Source organism: Petaurus breviceps, unplaced genomic scaffold (genome assembly GCF_028583685.1).
Source record: "Petaurus breviceps papuanus isolate PSGF00001 unplaced genomic scaffold, PetGlider_PUasm1.0 90650, whole genome shotgun sequence".
Classification (NCBI taxonomy): Eukaryota; Metazoa; Chordata; class Mammalia; order Diprotodontia; family Petauridae; genus Petaurus; species Petaurus breviceps.
In genome coordinates this window covers 3,302,564-3,327,214 of record NW_027187299.1, presented here as the reverse complement: position 1 = coordinate 3,327,214, position 24,651 = coordinate 3,302,564, and the positions used below count along the sequence as shown (strand labels likewise).

Here is a 24,651-nt window from a genome sequence, read left to right as displayed (position 1 = left end):
TCTAATTTCACTAGGGTCACTTGAAAACTCCGTGTCTTAAGTTTCAGTAGAGACAGTAGATTCTGCCTTCTAATATCTACCCATTAGTTTAATGATAATTGATCAATTCACCTTTATAATGTTCTCACTTCCTCAGATTAAAAAAAAAGGAAATACTTTTCATGGAACTACCATTTCCTGGAAAGAATTAAAAAAGAACTAGCAACTAAGGTCACTGATTAATCACTGAGAACTAAGCACAAAGCCAATGAATTACTCTACTCAAAAGTGAATCGTGTTAGATATGCAAGATGACATGTCAAGGAGCTCTTTGTTTTCTTTCCTTCTGTGCATCAACCTACATAAAAAGGGCAATAGTAGCCTAAAATTATTTAAGACTGGGTATAATTAACTCCGTCTCATGGTCTTAAAGGAATAGACACAGAAGCAGGTATATTACAGACCTATCAAGGAGAGGTGGGCACACTAGTTATTCATTTACACCAATATTTTCTTTGATGTAATAAACATTGCTATTAGAATCATGCTGCATGAACATCCCCCCACTCATTTTTCTCAGACATGGTTGAATATGGATATGAAACCCTATTTGTAATACTGGACTTGGCTGCTGAGCCAGTTTTGTTGAAACAATTTTCCCCCTTTTCTTTTGAATATCCGTTGTATTAAGGGATGATTCTCTGGGTGGGGGATGAGAGAGATAGATAGGAAAATGGAAGTTACATTTTAAAAGATATAAATAAAATTTAAAAAAGATTGAAAAATAATTCTAAGAAGTAGTGTATTCAGGAAATGTGTGTTTGTTAATAAATCATTATTTCATATATTAAATCCCCTCCCTCAGGTCATCCCTAGAGGTGACACTAACTCCAGTGTGATCTTTCAAGAAATGAGAATTCACTGAGGCAGGATAATGGATAATTTGGGACTTACAGTTGGCTTGAGTGATGAATTTCAGAAATGCATATCTCTACCCATTTCTACCTCACCCGGATTTCTGCTGATAATCACAACAATCCATTCTTAAGACCCTAATTATGCTTCTTCTGCTTGTCTTGACATTCAGTCTCTAGGATAAAAGGAGTTCTATTATATGTAAACCAATTACAGAGAGCAGACGAATTTAACAAAAAGGAAACATATGTCATGTGATCATCCAATCATGTGCTCTCCTTAATTACAATGAGAAAAACATTAGTTATAGCATATTTAAAATCAATTCTAAATCCTAGTGATGAATTTTAAAACCAGAATAGAGAGTGGATCATACTTTAATTTAGGATAGTTATTTCATGGGCTCATGGGAATGCATGATAACAAAAAGAGGGAAAAAGGTTGTTTAAACAGTAGAGATTTTGAACTGTCTATCTGTCCGGCTCAAAGGCATTTGGACAGTGAGCTAGCTGGGTTGGGAATATGACAGGCTATATTCCATAGCATATGCCAGAAGATGTCTGATAAAAACAAAAAGCCAACATAATCAAAGGAAACAATTTTAGCTTAAAGAAACTAGCACAGCATTAGTTTCATCTGATTGAGCTTAGATAGCTCCATTGTCATCTATAAAATGGGTAAGTAATAACTACCTCAAAGGATTATTGTGAGGACCAACTAAGACAAACTTGAAAGCACTATGAAAACTGTAAGATGTTAGGTCACTGTTATCATTATTGATTTATTATAATTAATATTATGTAGTCATATTATTACATGTATTTGTATAGTAATTTATAATGCTATACAATAATTACAATACACTATATATAATGTCAAATAATTACTAGGCTAAAAATGCAACAATGGCCTCAAAAGTAGGTAATAAGAAGAGGGGAGACCCATGTAAATTTGGACTGGCACTTTGTGTTTGTATAACAGGCAGAAGGTACTATCTTCTCCCCATATAATTTGTCCTATGGTGGCATCAGGAAATGGTGATGGTTAAGACCAGTAAGGTTATTTTAAACTCATCTCTCTCCATGTGCAGGACTCTCACTGGCCTCATGAACATGTTTACAGTATGGAGAATCTTCTGCCAGATGAGGTATGGGAATATGAATGAATCTTCCTTTGTCCCCGAGTCACTGTCATATGCACTTGGGCAAGCAGGAAAATATGGGAAGCTAATTTGGGCAGTTAAATTTGAAGCAGGGAGAATCAAGTTTCATCCATCCATCTATCCACTTTCTAAAAGAACAAAGTTTTCTCTATAGTAGACTCAGCAAATATTTGTTGAATGATTAGAAGAGGCCGAACATTTCCCAAGGGGCTACCTTTTATTTAACATCATCAATGTCTGTTGACATAATCACATTATAAAGGGTAAATATTTTTTATTTTTTGTCTTCAGTCCAAATGGACAAGACAAATTACTTGCCTGTGTTTTGACACTTACATGTATTGGTGAGGCAGGGTCAGGTTGAACACTCTAAAACACAAATCAGAAGTGTCAGTGAGATCATTTGATGTTTTAAATTACATACATGCACAAATACATTGGCTTGATAAGAAATAGCTTTGGTCTTGCCTTTAAAAGGGAATATTGGCAACTGGCCATAACGAGGCAGAAGAGCAGGAGCCATATATCTTTGCAGAAGCCTTGGTTCAATGTTAGAAATCCAAGCAGAGATACCAGGATGATGAGCAAAACAGCAAATACATTTTCCTTAATGTCCTCAGTTCTATGAAAAGATAAAAATAGGGGGAAATGTTAAGACTCCCTTTTAAGTGGAGAAAAACTCTATGCCTTGGAAGAGACCAATAGTCAAAATTTATTACCCTTTAAATAAAATTTTAAGCTCCATAAGGAAGAAAATAAGCATTTATGAAGCTATGAACTACTAAGTGCCAGGCATTGTGCACTAATCACTTTACAGTATCTTATTTGATCCTCATAAAAACCCTTAGAGGTAGGTGCTCTTATTAGCATTTTACAGATGAAGAAATTAAGACCAACAGAACTAAGTGACTTGCCTGGAGTCACACAGCAAAGTAGTTTGAGGATGGATTTGAACTCATGTCTTTCTGATTCCAGGCCCAGCTGGAATCTCTCTACTTCACATCTAGTCGCTTTATAACTAGCCAGAAATTTCAGTATCTTTGATGGAAGATGGAGAGAGCGAGCCACAGAGAGAGACAGAGAGACCAACAGAGACAGAGAGACCAACAGAGATGAAGGTGGGGGGTGAGGGGGAAGGGATAGGGAGAAAGGGAGAGAGAGGGATAGGGAGAGAGAACAGACACACAGTGTAGCAACATGGAGGAAGTGCTAACCTTGGAGTCAGGATAATCTGAGTTCAAATTTGTCACACATATACTATGTGATGTTGGATCACTGACTTATCAGTACCCCAGGCAACTAAAATTATCACTTATAGGTGAGCTGTCAATAGTTTAATGGGCTTCTATAAATAGTTCTCATCAGTGTGGGAAACTTCTCACAGGCAACTAGCTTGTAATATAGCCTTTAAGTTTCCTTAGAAATTTAGAGGACAGGGCAGCTAGGTAGTACAGAGGATAGAGAACCAACCCTGGAGTCAGGAGGGCTTGAGGTCAAATCTAGCCTCAGATACTTGACACTAATTAGCTATGTGACCCTGGGCAAGTCATTTCTTTAAAAAAATGAAACTTGGAGGACAAGTAATTTGTTTATGGTCCTACAGCCAACATGGATTGGAAGCAGGGCTTGATCCCAGTTCAAAGGATCATAGATCTAGAACTGAAAGGGATCTCAGAGGCCACCTGGTCTAAACCCTCTTTTTCATGTGAAAAACTGAAGCAAAGGGAAGTTAAATGACTTTCCCAAGGTCACACAGGTAGCAAGTATCAGAGATTTGAACCCAGGTTCTTTGAATGCTGAACTTTTCCCCACTGTACCATGTGCTCCTGATCAAGGATGGAATGCTTTAGAACCCCCTACATTGATTAAATCACAGGTAACACATACACAGAGTAGTTGGGAACCCTCTTTACACATACACATACATATATACATGCATGTGCACATGTATATATATGAGCCCCAATTAAATGTAGTTAACAAGATACTCTAAGCTAACTAGGTAAAAAAAATCTCTTTGACTTATAGAATCAGTTAATCAAAAATATAAAATGGACACAAATAATTCCTAGATAGAGCCATTAATTAACCAAAGTTTGAACTGTTTTTTTTTAATCAGAAGGAGTAAAGTGCTTCTACCTACTGGATATCAGATGACAAATACATTAGAACTAGTTGAAATAATTAGACTTCTGGCCCTCTGTATATCCATGAAGGAGATTCGAGTAGGAGCCTTGGAACAACTGCGTTGGGACCATTTGGAGAAAGCAGGCCCTTTGGATCTGCATGAGAGGCCAGTGAAGTATAAGAGACAGAGGAAGTGTCATGTTTCTCAAACCTCTCCCTCTCTTTTAAAACCTCAGCCATGCCTAGAAGAGCCTGGACCAATAACAACGTATCCCTGCTGGTGCTTCAGAGAGAATAAGGTAGACAAAATGAGGCGGAGCGGCTTCACTCAGCATGATTTATCTTTTTGGGGCAGAGAGACATGCAGTTTCCAGACGATATACAAATGTCTTGACCCTAAGGAACCAGGAGAGAGCTACATTATAACTCAGGAGGATTACCAGCAATGTTAAAAGGACTTCTCGGAGCAATAGCTGTTCGTTAACCTTCGGTCATGGGGGTTCTTTAAGCCTGAGCTCACTTTCTCCTGAATTATATATGCACTTGTGGAAAAGTTTATCACAGATTTCTTTTTTTTTGGGGGGGGGGGGGGGGGGGGAAGGAAGGTCAGTGTTTTTCTATCACTAGTCTTACTATACTATCTCAATAAACATCCTTTTCTGAAAGCTAAGTCTGAGTGAGTTGGAATCAGTGGGGAACATACTATTGCGGGTTCATGATGATAATCTCAAAGGGAGAGGTAGTCAACTTCTCTCTGTGGACCTAACCTGCCAATTCTAGTGGGAGTCAGTAAGTAGCTCCAGGTCTACATGCATTTTATCCTGCATATATCTTGCTTATCTGTAATTGTTTACCTCCTATCTCTCCCATTAAATTATAAATGCCTTGAAAGCAGGGGCTGCTTTTTGCCTTTCTTCATATTCCCAGTTCTTTAGCCCAGTGCCTGGCAGGTGCTAGGCACTTCCTAAAATGCTTCTTGACTTGGCTGTCTCAAAAAATACCAACATTCTTTCCACCATACTACACTGACTAAAGCTAGGAAGGTTTAAAGCATAAAAAATTCTCCTTTATAAAGTTTTCATTTTTTCCATTTTCTTCCTTCCTTCCTTCCTTCCTTCCTTCCTTCCTTCCTTCCTTCCTTCCTTCCTTCCTTCCTTCCTTCCTTCCTTCCGCTTTTTTGGAGGGCAATTGGGGTTAAGTGACTTGCCCAATGTCACATGGCTAGTAAGTGTTATATGTCTGATGCTGGATTAGAACTTAGGTCCTCCTGGCTCCAGGGCTGATGCTCTATTCACTGAGCCACCTAGCCACACCTAAAGTTTTCATTTTTAAGAAACAAATTTTAGGTTTTAAATTTCTGAGCAAAATGCATCCTTTTGGTTTAATCCATTTGTAAACGAACTTTAAAAACATGTATGTCTACATAGATGAAAGATTAGGACTGGTTATGTGAATATTGAAAAAAAATTAATATTGAATGAACATCATATGCTTACATGGAATGTTCAAGGAAAATGTGTTATCTTGGATTATTAGTTAGGTGGTAAATATTCCTTTTAAGTGAGTACCCCTTGGGAAACTTAGTGCTGCTAAGAGAATCATTATTCTATTTTCTGACATTTCAGTACTGATATTTACAATCCTAATTTTGCAATACTATGGTTTTTTTCTAGTATGTGATCTCACAATTAAAGACTACTGCAAAGAGTAGTCACTGGGGGACATGATACAATGGAACAAGCATTTAGCCTCTATTGCATTGACTCCTGTTTGGTATTTAACTATGAAATCTTAGCATTTCAATGGATAGGTTTAGTAATAGCACCATGTATTTGCAAAACAGTATTATCAGGAAATCAATTCATCCATAACAGTTATCTTTACATTCATATTACTATACTTTCTATCTTTTAATGTAGAGCAGAAAATTAACTGAGACACAAGAATGTTTCCAACTCTACCCTGAATCATCACCACCATTATCAGAAGCTAAACGTGGAATTGTATGAGGAGCCAAAGGCTGATCTAGCAAACCCTTAGAAAAGTCATGAGGCAACCTCAGCATCTGGATGATTTATGGAATACCTTTCTCCAGGCCACTCCAAGTCTTTTGCCTTCTTTTCGCAGACGTAGACAATGAAGATGAAACGGTTATTGCTGCTGTTGATTCTCATCCTCCTCTTCTTCCTGATCCTCCTTCTCCTCCTTCCCCCCTTTCCCCCTCCCCCTTCTCTTCCTTGTCTCTCCTCCTCTTCCTTCTTCCTCTTCTTCATTGTCATCAAGAAGTATTTATTAAATACTAATTATATGATAGGAACCGTGCTAATCCCTACCCCCTCTTCCCCCCCCCAAAAGGCAAAGCATGCCCTCTGTCCCTAAAGAGTTCGTATTCTAATAAGGGATATAATACTCAACGTGTTGGATGTAAAACATATATATATATATATGTATATGTATATATACATATATAAATATATGTATACACATACATGGTGTCAATGAAAAGTAATATTAAGAGGAGAGGCAATATGTAAACAATTATATACATACACGACAATTTGTGTTTGTCCTCCAATTTGTCAAATGCCTATCGACCACCCACTTTGGTCTTTAGGTTGGAGGAAGGAAAGAAGAGGTGAACCAATGGGAAAAAGGTAAAAGGGAAATTTTAGGGTCATCCCATCTGCATCTTCTCAAAAATGTGATAGCAAATTTAAAGCTGCTCCTCCCCCTCCCCCAAATTGGCATAAAAGTTCCCTTTGTCCCCAGGTCCCCTCTTCCACTCCCCATGTTGAACTCTTCTCTTTACTGTGACACTGCTGCATTGCCAAACATTTTTGCAAAAAAATATTTGAACCAATCTTCAAGATTTGAAATAGATCAAAGGTAGCACTGAAAAGAAGCTGAACCTGGAATTACATGAAGCAACAGGCTGCTCTAGCAAATTGTGATAGTAATGGCAATTAAAGATTCCCCTGTATTGGCTTGGTTTTCAAATTGATTGTATTAAAACCCAGAGCTTGTTAATCCCACCTGTGGGATGGGCTTGTTGATGTGAAAAGAAAGTCCTGAATTGGGAGGAGCTGGTGACGTAGATTTGGAGACACAAGAGAGAGGCGGAAGATCTTTTTTGGTAGCAGCACCTCGTGGAGAGAGAGAGACTAAGAGAATTGCTGGTGGCCGCTTTGAATTGCCCTGGACTTTTGAGACCTGCCCCCTGAGCTGCCAAGGACTGAGGAGACATGGCTGTTTTGCTGGTACTTTGTCTGTCTGTTTTGATGTTATTTTGCCAGATTTGTCCACTGGTGAAAGACTGTCCTTTTGTTGAAGAAGTCCTGGAACCTGGCTGTTCGCTAAGAAGGCCTGAGACTGTCCTGCAGACAGAGAGTGAATACTGTCCACTGGTGAGGGACAGTACTGTTGTTGCAGGGGTCTGGAGACTGTCCTGCAGACAGAGTGAATACTGTCCACTGGTGAGGGACAGTGCTGTTGTTGCAGGGGTCTAGGAGCCTTTCTGTTGGTTCAGAAGCCCTGAAGAAGGATTTTCTTGTTGTATGTTTACAGAAATCCTGGGAGAGGGCTTTGCTAATGTGTTCAGGGGTTCTAGGACTGTTCTACAGACAGAGGATGAATTCATGAAGGGACTGGCAATGTATCTTATGGCCTTGCTAAACCTTGTCTCCCCAGGAACTAAGATTGCTGAGAACTTGCCTCGTGTCAAGATGAAGAAAAGACCTCCATTTGGGTATTAAGTGCTGTGTTTAAACTTGATGTAACTCTGGGGTAGATTCAATTGTGATCCTGGGAGTGGGGAACTTTTGACCTTATTGTGCTCTGTGATTGACAACTGAAGGTACTTTACCTATGTTTGGAAACTAATCTCCATTTGAGAAGAGGGGCTTTGTGGTGGACTTAATTAAGGTATAGCCTAGGGGTGGAGAAGTATTTAGAACAGAGACTTTGTAATTGATTGAATGATTGGAAGATCCTGGGGTGGGGTAGTACTTGGAGATTATTTAATCACACTTAGTAAATGCTGTATTTGGAATGATGTCATGTTTTGATCTTCTCTGTTCTTGGTTTGTCACTAAATAAAATAGAGAGCACCTATGCTGGTATTTTGAACTTGGGAAGTTGCCTTTGCTTGGTATTATATTACACAAATACTCAGGAAAAAAAACAACAAACAAACAAGAAGAAACCCTCACAATCTGATTTACAGAGCGCCTTTTCTTCAGACCACTGGAAGCCCTTTGCCCTCTTTTTGCAGATGTAGAAAAGGAGGCCAAAAAGGTGCACCGGATTCTTTCTGATTAGAAAGTATTGTAGAATATTGGCAGAACAGACCACACTGTCCAAACTGATTCTAGAAAGTCCTATCCCAAATGTCCTGAACTAATTGCTAAGTCATATTATTTCTTAAACTTTCATGATCTTTTTGCCTAGGTTTTGAGTTTCTAGCAAAGGAAGCATAGTCTTTTCTAACATTCCTGGGGTTCCCTATAGCATCTTGTACTTTTTCTTTAAATGGGGTCTACAACTCCTCACCACTTATTAGGTATTTCTGTTGTCCATCTTAGTGATGTACAGGCTTACCGATCCAGCAGTGCCAACAAGGTAAGTCGATCATACCAAACTTTAATCCATTTGCCAGGAAAAATGATAAATTTGTAGAACTGCTCTCGGTTAAATTTTTTGGGGGCTGAGGAGCATGAAGACTCTTCCAGGTCCTGACTCAGATGCTTTTAAATAGAAAAGAAACAAAAAGGGAGGGTTTCACATTGACATATTATTGTTATGATCAGAAATTCAAACTTTAAAATATGAAAAGCAGATGTTCAATTTCAGAGCTTTATATGAATATGTTCTCATTAAATCGATAAGGGCTCTAACTGATGGGAAGGTTATTTCTTACCAATCTTACAACTGAAATCCTGTAGACCTAATGATACATGCCTGAAATCATGCCAATAACATATCACATCAATATACCACTGTTAATTAAAGACAGAAATTGCAAAAAAAAAACAATTTTGCATAAAATGAGAATTTGGCAACAGAATAGTATTTGTAGGATTTGTTGTAAAAAATGCAGCAAGGCATTTCATTTACATTCTTCAATGATTTCTGTCAATATAAGTACCACCCCCAACAAAACCTTTCCATTCTGGCAGGATTTAGAAACTGGGCTCTGCTGGTGTACCCTTCAAAAACTTAGGGTTACCCACATAATCAAATGAGCCAGTGCTATAAGACTTGAGTTAATGTTTAGTGGAGATAATAGAAAACATCAAAGCTTAATGGATAAAATCATTTAATTAATATGCAATCCATAAACAAATGTTTATTCGATATCTGCTTTGTTCCAAGTACTAGGTACTGGGGATATAAATACAAAAAATGAGACAGCCCATGTTCAAGGAACTTCAATTCCATTGGGGGTAACAATATGTTCACTCATAAGTAAATTTAAGATAGCCAAACAAATACACCCAAGTATAACAAATTATACATATGTAATACTTTAAGATTGAGAAATTGTTTTCCTTGCTACATTCTTGGGAAGTGGAAAGTACAAACCCCAGTGTCTCTCCTGAGCTATAAAAATCAGTCATCCTCAACTATCTTCTGGACAACTTGAAATAGATAACCAGCAAGCTTCTCAAATTCAATGCATCCCCCAAAAAAACTCACCATCTTTCCTCTCTCCTTAACTATTTTATTATGGTCAAGAGCACCATTATCCTCCCAATTTTAGACTGCAACTTTGATGTCATAATTTTTCCTCACTGTCACTCCTTATAGCTGATCTATTGCCAAGTCTTATCATTTCTATCTTGCCATTATTTCTCACACACTTTTTTTTGCATATATCCATGGTTTAATTTCTTTTGAGCTGGCTTGACATGCAATGCATGGGAGTTACAGTGCAAAACTGGGTCCCCCCTCAAGGAAGCCAGTTCAGAACTGGCTTGATTTGGGATTTGGGTATGAAGGTTATATGCTCTTCAAAGAGCAGGTGTTCCCAAGGGATGCCAATAAGATCTGATTGGTTGACGTCACACACATCACTTTCTCTACACTTACACATTTACTGCCATACTTGAGGGGCTCAACACCTCTCCTCTCGAAGGCAACTATTTTCTTAGCAGTCTCCTTGGGTAGCAAGGGCAGGGGAAATAAACATTTATGAAACACCTACTATTGTCAGGCACTAAGCATTTTGCAAATATTTTATACACACAATAACCATGGGAGGGTAGGCATTATTATCACCCCCACTTTACAGTTAAGGAAACTGAAGCAGACAGAAGTGATTTGCTCAGGGTCACATAGCTAGGAAATGTCTGAGGTTGGCTTGAAACTCAAGGCTTCTTGAATCCAGGTTCAGTGACCACTGAACCACCCATGGGACTGCGCTACCTAACTGCCACAAGTCAGGTCCAAGTCTCTCTCTAACCTAATCCATCCTTTTCAGTTATCAAGGTGATTTTTCTAACATATATATATATATAGGTTTAATCATTTCAATCCCTTGTTCAAAAAGCTACCATGGCTCCCCATTATTTTTTTACCTCTAGAATACAATATAGACTTCTCTGTTTAGCATTTAAAGTTCTTCCTAACCTGACTCCTTTCTAAAGATTTCTAGTCTTCTTAGACTTTGCTCCCCTCCATGTACTCTAGGGTTCAGCTGCAATGGCCTACTGGGTTTTCCTTGGACATGATATCCCATTCCCCATCTCAGTTTTCCTGTCATCTGTCCCCTGCATGCTTGCTTCTTCACCTCTATCTCTTAGGTTCCCTGGCTTCCTAAAAGGCTCAGTTCAAAGTCTACCTTCTGCGGGTGACCTTCCCCTTCTGAATCATCTTCCATTGACTCTTTATGGATCTTTTTTTGTGTCTAGCTACTTCCATGTTGTCTCTTTACATTCAAATGTAATGTTCTTGAAGGTAGTTAAGGTTTTGCCTTGCTTTACATCTCCAGTGCTTAGCATAGAGTGCCTGGCATATAGTAAGTGGTAAATAATATTTGTTGACTGAGTAATATGAACCACTTTAAGAAACTCTAATATAAAAAATTTAAACAGATGAAGGTGAACAATGATATTCAGATCACCAGGAGCTTCAGTTTCTTCATTTCTCAAATAGTTGAAGTAGATTCCCTTTATGTCTACTAAGATCCCAGGATTGTAAGGAGGCTTAACATTACAGAAGGTTTTGTCCCTTATTCAAGCAGTGAGTTGCTCCAGTATATAGCTGAAATGTGACTGAGCATTTCTGTTGCCTGGGAGTATACTTTTGCTCAGTCATTAAATTTAGGTTAATGCTAAAGAAGGGCAGCTAGATGGTACAGTGGACAGAGTTGCCCTGCTTGAAGTCAGGAAGACTCATCTTTCTGAATTCTAATCTGGCCTCAGACACTTACAAGCTATGTGAACATCACTTAACCCTGTTTGCCTCAGTTCCTCATCTGTCAAATGAGCTAGAGAAGGAAATGACAAAACACTCCAGCATCTTTGAGACTAAAACCCCAAATGCAGTTAAGAAGAGTCAGACATGACTGAAACTGAACAACAAAATGCTGAACAGAGACACAGGAAGAGCTAAAGAAACATCTGCCTCCTGAAAGATGGAGTTGGCAAATTTCCAAGGTGAGATGGTATTAAAGGGACTCTGTAAAACAATGGATACAGTAATAGGAATAAGCAACAATACCTGGGACAAATGACTCAGTTTTTCTGACCTTTTACTTCCCAATTTTTTAATAGAGATAAATGTCTGATATAGTGAATCTTAATGAGAGAATATTTGAAAGCATCTTTCAACTATAGTAATCATCTTATTCTCCATTTTACAAAGTCAATTTTCCAGATAACAAAAGCTTACTTGAAATATTGTAACTCATTTTAACATTTATGGATGGAGATATTCCTAAAATATACTACCTACTTCTCTGACTTCTTAAATCATGTATATTGAATAAAAATTTATATTTCTTTGTTGCCTCATCCTACTCCCTATGAATGTTAGAAACTTTATTTTGCTTTGTTCTGGAAGTATCTCGACTTTTTATCCCTATCCTTAATAGCCCAAATTCACTATAGGTTTAGAATATCTTTTGTTTAATTCTAAAAAAGAGTCTTTCTATGTAAATGTAAGCTCCCATTTATGGGCGGGAATTGTTTCATTTTGTCACTATTACCAGCACCTCATACAATGACTCCAACATTAATAAACATTTAAAATTTTGAGTTGATTTAAATTTGTTGAATTCCTGTCAAATTGTCAACTGTTGTTCCTACATGTTTCTGAATCTTTCCAGTTCTAATTTTAATTTGTTGTTTCTAATCTGCTGTGTGCTGGGAAACAACATAAAAACTTGCTAGAATTTCATGCAAATAAAAGTTAATAGGCTCAGAATGAGGGACTGAGAGGCTCTGCTGTGAGCAAATTACATGAATTTAGTTCATGTTAGTGAAGCTATTACAGCTTCTCGGAGGCCTTTCATGCTTCCTTTCAGACTATCTTTTAGAAAGATGAAGTTGTGGAATATATTACCTCTAAATAAGTGATATATTGCTTCTCTCATTTAGGTGGCATAGTTGAATTTGAAATCAGGAAAACCTGAGTTGGAATCCTGACTCATAAACTTTCTAGTTGTCTGTCCCTAAGCAACTTATGCCATCATCATCATTCCCATTAATATAGTGTCTTTATAGTTATTATCTCATTTTATCCTCACAAGAATCTGAGGAGGTAGGTGCTATTATTATCCCCATTTTACAGATGAGAAAAACTGAAGCAGACAGGAATTAAGTGACTTGCCTAGAGTCACATAGCTAGAAAGTATCTGGGGATGAGTTTGATCTCAGTTCTTCCAGACAACTGGTCCAATGATCTATCTCTGGTGCCATCTCAGCCTCAGTTTCCTCATCTATAGAAAAAACAATCATAGCATTTTGTAAAGAGTTGTAGTGATGGTAATGAGATACCATATAAAATGCTTTGTAAATCTTTGTATCAGCAAGTACCCTGGCACATCCAGGATGGCCTGCCATCACAGGTTCTTAGATCTACTTTTCTAATAGGAAAGCAACCTTTAAGGGGTCAGTAATCTACCTTAATTACATTCACTAGTTCAGGGGAAAAGTCAGCACCCTGAACATCAAAGAAAATACAAGCAGTGAAAATATAAATAAAGAAATTAGCATAAAGACCAACAGACAGGGCTCTGACTGTCTGAATCAAAGCAATGTTGCTATTTACTTTACATACACCACTGGATCCAAAGAGCTTTTATATCTGAGCAGTTGGGGATTCGTGAGCATATGGCTATTCAGAGTCTTGACCAGGGAATCACAAGGTCCTTCTCATAAGAAAACCCCCAAAGCAAAATACCAACTCGGAGTATATATAAACTTCTCAGAGACAGAAGGCATCACAACCCTCGTGACTCAGTGACTAATCAACTTAGTACCAAGAGGTGTGCAAGCCTTCCTAGAAGGAAGCCTCCCATAAGAAAACTTCCCTTAATGGGCTCCACCTGAGACCTATTAATGGTCAGGAGAGATCTTACATCCTTTTAACTTCACAACCTTAAAGAGACACATAATTGCTTGCTGAAGTAGAAATAAAGTAAAATCAAAGTTCAGTTATCTGAAATAGAATTCTCAGCACCCTCAGGTTTCTAGGATAGCTCTATCCCCAGAAGTAGGAGAGGGAAATGAAAAGGTGGTAAGGCATATTTCCCAAATTGCTTTGTAGGCAAAGAAGCACCTCTTTCTTGAATGCCAAGAAATACCTAACAGCTGACAAGAGCCTAAGACTTGAACATCATACTTGATATGCTGTTGATTGGTGAGTTACCTGAACAAAAGAAAGGGAATTCTTTGATTGACTGGTGTTGACTATAAAGGTCAGCCTTTTTGTGCTGAGAAGCATGAAGAAGTGACAAGTGACCAAAGAAACTAGAACAAAGAAAAGTGAAAAAAAAGAAGGGAAGGGAACAACAGATGTCAGCAATGAGAACAATCACAGTTGTGGCAATTAAGAGGAATGATGGGGACAGCAAACAGCAGACACTCTAACTGTAGGTGAAAAGAAACCAAGGGATGAAGAGAAAGAAGTTAGACAGCTCTTCAATGGGGTGGGAGTGCGGAGGGGGATAGTAGTGGTGAAATAAGCAGCTCTTTGGGTTGCATTTTATTGTTCTCAAAGGCATCATTATGACATGCTGATCAGAAGAGGTCAGCAACTAAGGGCAGGAGAGGAGATTCACAGTATAAAGTATGTTGCAGTGATGGCTCAAGAATGATACAAACTACAGTTATATAGCAGGGTACAAAATGTGTACATATAAGCAACTTGGCGCGTCATCAAAAACATATCCTAACATCAATTCCAAGCTTCCTCCATTGAAAGGATAAGGGAGGAATCATAAAATAATTATGCTAAACCTTTGATGAGAAAATGGACATTTTAAATGACTCTAGCTTCCCTCATATCTCAACTCAAAGAGTATATCTTACATGTGGTCTTTCCCAGCTATTAATGCCTCACTCTGAAAAAAAAAAATTATCTTAAGTATTTATTTTGCATATTCTTACATGGATAGATGTCTCCTTTGTTAGAAAGTGAGCTCAAGACAAAAACTGTTTCATTTTTGGTTTTGTATCCCCAGTGATAGACACTGGGTGCTGAATAAATATTTGTTGATTGATTTATTTGCTCTGAATGACAAAAGAACTCCGAAAGGGCAGCTGCTCTATTACTTTGTAGAATGCTAAATCATCCAAATATGGATCAGTGCCAAATGAGGAGTCTCTCTATAAATGAGGACCACCGGAATTACGCTATTTGAGTAGTGCCCAATTAAAAGAGCTGAAGATTTCCTATCAGTGACCTAGTATTCACTGAAAAGACAAAATGTTTTTATGAGCAAATGTAGTTAACTGAGATGTATTTTCAGAAGGTTGGCTTTGCTATTTCAAAATGAGAGTATTAATTGACTGAACAAAATGAAAAGGGATCAACAAATTATGAAAGTAAGAGAATTTTATGGAATTTTCAGAGAATGAATTTCTGAACATATTCTACCCTCTGAATAATTTTATAATGGTGAAGAAATCACTCTGTATTGACAACTTCTCTTCTGACAAGGGCCTGTGACTTATGTCCCCTAGGATTTAAGCAGAAAGAACAGCTGACTTTCTTCATGTTTTCACATTGCAGGCACTTTTGGTGATTAGAAATTTTAATCATCCTAGAATTTTGAAAGATATTACTCATGCATATGTTGCTTACAATGTACAAGTTTATATATATATATGTGTGTGTGTATACACATACATATATATGTATATGAAACTTAAATGTTCTATCCCCTTTTCTGTTACATTAAGTGATAAAATAATTCTGGAAATAAAAGGTTTAATTGAGGAGAGTTAAGTTTTACTGAGCAAACAGGACTACTAAGCCAGTTTTATGTGTTTTAAAAAAACCTTTTTCTCAACCTCCAATTTCACTTTGCTATGGTGTTATCCATAATAAGAAAGATCATTATAGAAGAGGTTCCATGAAAAAGCTGATCTATCACTCAGAGACTATATGGGATTTTAAATATTAAAACATTAACAACATATTTTTAAATCACTGTGTGATAGATAATTCTGCTAAAAGTCAAACATTAAGGAATAATTGATCATGGGGTAAGGGAACAAGAATTTATAAGCACCTACTATGTTTCGAGCATTTTGCTAAGCATGTTACAAATATTATTTCGTTGGATCCTCACAACAACTCTAGGAAGTATGTGTTATTATTATACCTATTTTTCAGTTGGGAAAACAGACAGAGGTTAAGTGATTTGCCCAGGGTCCTACAGCTAGTAAAATCTGAGAATGGATTTGAACTGAGGTCTTTCTGACTTCAGATCCAGGACTCTGGCCATTGCTCCACCTACCACATCAGAAGAAATCACATTAGGAGAAATTTTATCTTGTAATGATTTGTAGCTTTTGGACTGAGCCCTTCCCCAAATAGCCTAGCAAAAAATCTTAAAATACTAAAAGAGACTTCTGTGTACACCATGAAAAAAATGAAAATAGGGTAGAAGTATGATTACAAGCTGATAAACATATGCCTGTAAGCTCATGTGTTAGTGATAGAAAGAGTATGACATGTTTTTAATAGTACTGATAAGAGAGATTCCTCAGACAAAAGCAAAAATAATTTTACAAGAAGTAAGAAATCCATGGGAAGAATGCTATAGGTGTAGATAATAAAAACCTGGGCTGAACAATAATGATAATGAAAATAATGAGAAGGGGTAAGATAGGGGTGATACAGGACTGATCTTAAAGTCAGTAAGATCTGAGTTCAAGACTTGCCTCTCATAAGCAGTGATTATGTGATCCTGGGCAAGTCAGTTAATCTCTCAGTGTCTTAGACAACTATCTGAGACTACAAATTATAGTCAAATTATCAATCTGCTTTGGGGTGGGGGGAGTTTTGAGAACGGTAATTCTCATGCCAGTGAAATTCCAGGTCAGAATAAGAGCATGAATAATAATAACAATAATGATGATGAATCAAACTATAATGTCTTACTAATCATTTGATTTTCAACGATTATATCGAGCTATATGGCTTCACTGAAAAACACCTCGTGGAATCCTTCTCCAATGATAAATAAATACATTTTAGATTCCAAAAAATACAGAATTCTTAATATATGCAAAAGAAATATAGAGATTGAAGGCTGTGAACTCGAATCTGGAAGGCACATTGAATCATTGCATGAAGGTAACACACACATAATTTGATCACATAACACACTGATCAAAAAGGTATCAAGGAAAGGCTGTGACTGAATACATAAAATGACAATTTGGCATCCTCAAATCAAAGATGAATGGGAAGAACACATTTAAAGCAAGTTGGGTTGGTTTTTTTTTTTTTTTTGCTTTTTTTTGGAGGGCAATTGAGGTTGAGTAACTTGCCCAAGGTCACATGGTTAGTTTTGTGTGTGTGTGTGTGTGTGTGTGTGTGTGTGTGTGTGTGTTGTGTCTGAGGCTGGATCTGAACTCAGGTCCTCCTGACTCCGGGGCCGGCACTCTACTCACTGTGCCACCTAGTCGCCCCCACAATACAAATTTTAATTTATACTTTAGGAACTATACTGAGTACTGTGACAGATTAAGAAAGTAGCCTAAAAAATTCACTCAATATTAATGAAAAGAATAGTAGAGTACCCTAAATGAGCTATGGAAAGATGAACACTTCCTTGACCAAAAGGAGGGGAAGAATTAAGAGACATTTTTTTTGGAGGGGGGAGGGCAGGGCATTTGGGTTAAGTGACTTGCCCAAGGTCACATGACTAGTAAGTATCTGAGGCTGGATTTGAACTCAGGTTCTCCTGATTCCATGACTGGTGCTCTATTCACTGTGCCACTTAGCTGCCCCCAAGACATTCTTAAAGTATATGATAAACAAAACTTGTAACACTTTTTGATCAAGCAGATATTTCATGAAGAAGTAGTAAAGACTGATACAGGTTTGTGCTCCTGGATTTGTCAAATATAACTGGATGGAGCCTATAAAATGGCAAAGGTCTAAGAGTAGAATTCAAACATGCCATTCTTATGAACTCAGGCAAAAATGTGTCGAACAAATGACAGAGTCATTGCTTTTCTTTGTTGAAATGGAGAACTTTATGATGACAATTCAGGACCAGATTATTTCCAATGGAAAAATATAGAAGATTTATCCTTAAGGAGAAGGTTTCACCTAATGCTCAGAAAACTAGCAAAGGTAACAAAATATGGGAATTATTGATAACAAAGGTATATGGAAAGACAGATATTCTAAAAATGTTGATGGAGCTGTGAATTAGAACTGTGATTTTTGGAAGCAATTTGAAATCATTCAATAAAGTGACTGAAGTACTCCTATCATTTGACCCAAAGATCTACCCTTTTCATTTTTGATAAAATTTGCTTTTCCCTCTTTCAAGGGCACAACCATTCTCTCAGACATCCAGGCTCACAACCTATGGGTCATCGTTAACTCTTCACTCTCTTTCTCACTCCCCCCCATACCTATTCAGTGGTCAAATCCTGTCATTTCTATTTTCTTAACATCTTTCATACATGCACCTTCTCTCCTCTGACTCTGAAAACACCCCATTGCAGTCCCTCAACACATAACATCTGGATTATTGCAATGAACTGCTGGTTTGTCTCCCTGCCTTGAGTTTCTCCCCACTCCAGTTCATCCTCAACTTACCTGTCAGATTGATCTATCTAAAGCACATGTCTGATCTGACAGGGAAGTGGAATTTTCTGCCCTGAGGATATTCTATGCCTTATGACCCTAGACCAACCTTTATGGTTTCCACCAATGAATTTCAAATCTGAAAGTATTCCATAAGCAAATCAGTTTGGGAAGCTCTGGTCTAAGAAGATTCCTTTCTTCTCACCACATATCAGTAGAGTGCCCTCTACTGAGCTGCACTGGGAAAACATTACAGAAATGCAGTGTAGCTACTACCATTGAATAGAGAGATAGGGTCCTATTTTACTAGCTTCTCAAAAGACCTCAAGATAATCCCATAGTTAGAGAATATGACCTACTGAAATATTAGGAGCAGTGATATTACAGTGTACCCGTGGGGTTTCTGACTGGGTCCTCCGAGCCACCATGAGTAAAAGCTGTTGTTGCAGGGCACTCAATGCTGGCTCCCCAGAAGACGGTTCTTGACTTGCAGAAGTTGTGGTGCTGGAGGAGCTGAAGTGTCTTTCACTACAAATGGGTAAAAAAGAAAAAATAACAATAATGTTTTAGAAATGTTGGTAGTTATTTTAGCTTACATGCACATGTGCAACACACACACATGACAGTAAGCTGAACAATTCCCAAAAGTCTCCCTTGGCAAATGTGAGCTCCCTGAGGGCATAGATTACTGTGATTTTTTTTTTAAATAAAAACTATTACCTTTGACTTGTATCCCTAGCACCTAGAACAGGCTGTTACACATAGAAGGCAATTTAATAATGCTTGTTTAATTGAGTTGAAGATTAGCACTGGGCAGACCATAATGCATATATGGAAAAGACATTCCATAGAAAAACTAATAATCAGTTTTAGCCATTACAGGAATAGTCTTGCTTATAAACAGGATTAGTATATGATACTTACAGGTTACACTGCCTCCTACCGGTAGAACCACTGAATATTTGTCTGGTAGCCTGGGTGATAACTTCAACTTTTTACATTTTAATGGGCAGGAAGTTATCAACTGTTATAAGTTAATTCCTTAGAACTGTGTATAGTAGCCTGAAATCTTGGAAAGGTACTTTCTTTGTGGAAGCTGTCTAATCCTTAGGATACTCTATTTTAAACACTACCATTTTCCTTCCCACCAACTGAGATAATGTCTTTCCATCCAACTTCTCCCCTTAAAAGCAAGTTTTCTCAAATCAGACAGTTAAGTTACCATGGCTTGAATTCCATATACCGCCAAACCACCAATTGTAAACATATTTAGTAAGCACCTATTATGTATCAGGCATTCTGATAAGCAGTTGGGATATAAATATAAAGAAAGAAGTCATCCATACTGGGATGGTGTTAAACCCTAAGGACCTGGAGAGGGTCTGCTTTCTTAATTACTTTTCCACTATTCTCAGCTCTCCCCTAATTGTCATGGACCTTTTCTCTCACACATTCTGGCCCCATATTGGTTTATGCTACTCTGGGCACTTTCTTTCCCATGCGATGACTACTAATGCAGAATGAAGAATCTTTGTTCTACATTGACTGAGATCGTTTCCTGTAAAGGGAGTACAAATGTCTTTAGGATTTGGTTGGTTCACAGGCCTAGGGTTTGAACTTCTGGCATAGTTTCTTTGTCACCTGATCATAAAAGCCCAATCTATGGGTATCTAGGATGCTGGAAGTTTAGCGGAGTTCTCAATGCCATGCAAAATGCCTTTCTGATCCAGTATTGGTGCCATAGTGAATATGGAGGCAAAGGAGGATAGCATAATTTGTTTTTTACTAATTAAACAATTATTTTAATATTTTATCACAAGTCATTTTTATAAGCTACAAGTATTTAATTATATTCCAAAAATAGACTTGAATTAGTGGTATGAGCTAAGTCTGGACTAGAATATCTGATATTAATATGTAGGTTTCAGTTGCAATGACACTGTGATTCTCAAAGTTGAAGCAGTGGAAGGGAAATGTGGATAAAAGAGAAAGCATCTATCCCAGTCTATGTAAGGCAAATTATTCCTACCATATTGAGTCACAAAACTGGGCCGTTCAGATACCCTACATCTGCAGGGCTTCATCATCACTGCCCTCAGAATTGGAAGCTATCCCAGGGACTAGAAGCTATCAGCACATATTCAAGCTCAGTGGGCATACCAGTTGTAACTACCAGCTTCCATCTGCCACCATAATCCTCACTTTCCCCTCACTCCCTAGAAGTGAATGAATACAAATAAATAAGAATGTTAAATGTGGTACATGCAGAATATTTTCTCTTAAGAAGAGATTGATATCTAATAAGCTTTCTTTACATTTGTATATGAAGTGTCTCAAGAGTCTTGGTATAGTTTAAGCTTTAATAAGCTTAAATATTTAATAATCATTAAATAATAATTCTATTTAAGTAGCAATCAAATAATATAATTAAATAAATGATATAATCTTATAATAATAATAATAATTTCATGATCAAGCTTTACTAACTTAAACTACACTAGGACTTTTGGAATACCCTGTAGATGTGTATCTGTGTACATATGTATGTACTGGATTTGGAAATTAGAATGAAAGCATATCTTGCAGGATTATGGTTGAAATAGACATGGGTAGAAGAGAAAAGAGGTTTATTTACCTTACCATACTGATGACATGCATTCAGGAGTAAAAAGAAATGTGGAGGTTCTCTCTTCTCCGGTTTATCTGGGGCTTTATTTATTTCTTAGATTCTCCCTCCTTATTCTTGCTTCCACCAGTGAGCACCATATTTGGGATGTGTCAAATTCCTATTGATGGGGTGACTAGGGGACACAGTGAATAGATTACCGGCCCTGGAGTCAGGAGGACCTGAGTTCAAATGTGGCCTCAGACACTTAACACTTACTAGCCATGTGACCTTGAGCAAGTCGCTTAACCCCAGTTGCCCTGCCTTCCCCCCTTGCAAAAATTTTAAAAAACAAAACAAATTCCTATTGAGTTTGCTCTGACAATATGCAAACAAGGCAGCTTATCAAGTAAAGAGCTTGACTAGTTTGTATGCCTTCTGATACTAATTACCTGTGACTTTTTTTTCTCCCTTTCTGCCTAGGAGCGAGAAAACATTGAGAATTGAGGTTTACCTTCAAAAGCAATTCAAATCCTCTGGGATCCACACCTAAAAATGACCACAGATTTGAGGAGATCTGCACCTAGAACATGCCCTCAAATTGCTCAGTGGTCTGTACTCAAGTAATTTCAATTAACAAAATGCTTGATTCACATTCATTCAACTACCATACTATATTACTCTATAATCAGTCTCTCTCCCAGTACTTGCACAAATATTCCTTTCTCCCACACACAAACTCATTATCTTTCCAAATCATATCACAAAGTTAGTGCCAAGGGCAGCTCCTAAGATGACTAGGCCCCTGATCACCAGCATCAGGAGACCATCCTGAGCATTCCTTTTTAGCTCAGTGGTCAATTCATAACAACAGGCATCTGGGAGGTCCCTCTGACTTGGATATACAACTGTTTTCGCTATTAGTTCTAGCAGCATTCAGGAACAAAGAGTATAAAAATTCAAAACAGTGAAAGTGAGGAAGGCGGGGAAAAAGGACACAGGTAATGCTAACAGAGAGCATACAAGTAAGTCCAGCTCTGTACCTGGGCAGTTGCTAAATTCCTTCAGGTCATTCACATGTTGGCAGAGCAAAATCAATGGGCATTTGAAACATCTCAGATTTGGTGCTATATTGGTGGAACTGAGAATAAGAAGGGAGGGTCTAAGAAATAAATAAAGCTTCAAGTGATTTGGGGAAGGGAAAATCTGTACCTTTCCTTTTACCTTGAAATGCATGCTATCAGTACAGTGATATAAACAAATCTTCATCTCTTTCTGTTTTCAACCATCATTCTTTCAGATGTGCTAGCCTAGAACTAGAGTCTACTGCATGCATGCATATACAGATGGACCACATTTAACATGCACATTCATTTTAGACATGTTCCACATAGTATACAAACATACATAATGATCTGTAACATATAGTGTATTCACTCTGTATCTGCATTATGTACAGAAATATGTCTGAATATATTCTGTATGCATATGCAAACACCACCCATTTCAAGGAGATACCTATATATACACACATCCTGTATATATATATGCACACATGTGTATGTCACATACATATCCTGTTACATTTTGAAGGTTTGCTAATTAGAATTTCCTATTTTTAAGTGGTAGCCAACAAGTTTTGCTTTTTTTTTTTTAAATCAGCAACAGTCACATAGTAAGATAAGATCTCACTAACTGATTCAAGAGAGGCAGTGTGGTATAGTATATAAAAAGCCAGCCTTGAATCAAAGAACACATGGATTCACACACTGCCTCTGAAACATACTATCTGTGTGACTCTGGATAAGTCATTTAGCATCTTGGTGCTACAGGAAATTCTTTAGGACTATACATTGCAGAGGAAGGGATTACCAGCCCTTCTAGAGGGAGCTTCTCCACCGAGGGGTTCCCTATATCAATGAAATCACAAATCTAGTTTTCTTCCCAGAGACATGATCATGAACTGCAAGTGCTCTAAGGTAGACTCTGGGTATTTGAAAATGTTGAACTCTTTTTTTTTTTTGCTTTTTGGAGGCGGGGGGGGGTGCAGAGCAATTGGGGTTAAGTGACTTGCCCAAGGCCACATGGCTAGTAAGTGTTAAGTGTCTGAGGCCACATTTGAACTCAGGTCCTCCTGTTTCTAGGGCCAGGGCTTTATTCACTGCACCACCTAGTTGCCCCCAAATGTTGGACTCTTATTGTGCCATTGTTTAGATAAGTGATCATTGTCAAAATGACCAGGCCTTCCTATTACTGAGTCTACCACATCCAAATCTTTTGAGGGCTGGCACTATTCTATAATGGCAGCTAGGTGACACAGTGGCTAGAATGCTGTTCAAATCTCACCTCAGACACTTACTAGCTATGTGATCCTGGGTAAGTAATTTAACCTTGTCTGCCTCAGTTTCCTTATCTGTACAATGAGCTGGAGAAGGAAATGGCAAACCATTCCAGTATCCTTTCTAAGAAAACTCCAAATGGGGTCAGGGAGAGTTAGACATGAACAACAATAAAACTCTTCTTTATATGTTCTGGGCTCAGATTGGTGGAGGATTTGAAGGAACTGAATGAAGGCATAATGTTATTTGAAGGAGGAATATTTAATGGTTAAAACAAAAAATAAAACAAAACATGGACTTGGAACAAAATTTCTAGCTCATTAACAAGATGAAAATACAAAAAGTCCCAGATAATGAAAATAGGAACTTTAACAATGTCTTTAAAAAGTCCCCCTTCTTTTCTGAAAAGATTACCACTTGATACCTGACTGAGGCACAGAAGGATGGAAGAATGGAAGAGCAAAAGATGAAAGAGAGAGACAGAGAGAGAGAGAGACAGAGAGAGACAGAGAGGGAGAGATAGAGAGAGGCAGAGAGGGGAGAGAGGGAGAGAAAGAGGGAGGAAGGGAGGGGAGAGAGAGAGAGAGAGAGAGAGAGAGAGAGATTTGGGGAGGACCCAAAGACAACTCCACTTCCCTGATTGGCCAGAAAGGAAGAGAAAATGAACCAGAGTCCCTTCTGGAGACCAGGTAGAGAAGAGAATCAGTTAAAGCTGAGTTAAATCTCAATACAAATTCTAAAAAAATCTAAAGTAATTACTTCCAGGAGCTTAGAATGCTATGGACCGAGAGGGTAAGAAAATGAAGGTTTGCCCCTTCATGGAAGACTTTCTTACATTTCCTGTCATAGGGATGACTGGGTTGGTGGGTAGGAGAGTATCTGAAGTTTAGGGAAGGGAGTCACTGAGAAGCTTGTGGAAGGAGTCTCAGGACTATTGCTTGGTGGTTTTGGAGGCTGTTCTGAATGTTGGGAGCATGGTGAAAAGAGAGGGTATTCTGGGAGTGAGCTGATGGGGGATTTGAGACTGAGGAAGTCATTGCTGGTGTGGGTTAGGGCAGAGCTTGGAAGCTGCAACACAACATTTGTTATGACACTAGAACAAGAGTGCAAACCTAAAAGTGAGTTTAGGTGCAGCTGAGAATTTGCTCAGATGTGATACATTTGGGGAGTTGCCAATGGGGGAGTCGAGTGATAAAAATAATAATGATATGATAATGATAGCATTTATTATTGTTTAAGGGGGAAGG

General features: G+C 38.0%; 1 protein-coding gene across 1 annotated transcript in view; it reads right to left on the bottom strand.

Annotated features, from left to right (window-relative positions):
• Window positions 1-24,651, bottom strand: part of PCNX2 (pecanex 2) — a 395,419-nt gene that overhangs the window by 283,384 nt on the left and 87,384 nt on the right. Inside the window, exons 9-12 of the mRNA XM_069064863.1 lie at window positions 18,820-18,988; window positions 8,780-8,925; window positions 2,525-2,678; window positions 2,393-2,425 (exon numbers count right to left, since the gene is read on the bottom strand). Of these exons, the coding sequence (XP_068920964.1) occupies window positions 2,393-2,425; window positions 2,525-2,678; window positions 8,780-8,925; window positions 18,820-18,988 (502 nt within the window). The remainder of the gene's footprint in view (window positions 1-2,392; window positions 2,426-2,524; window positions 2,679-8,779; window positions 8,926-18,819; window positions 18,989-24,651) is intronic.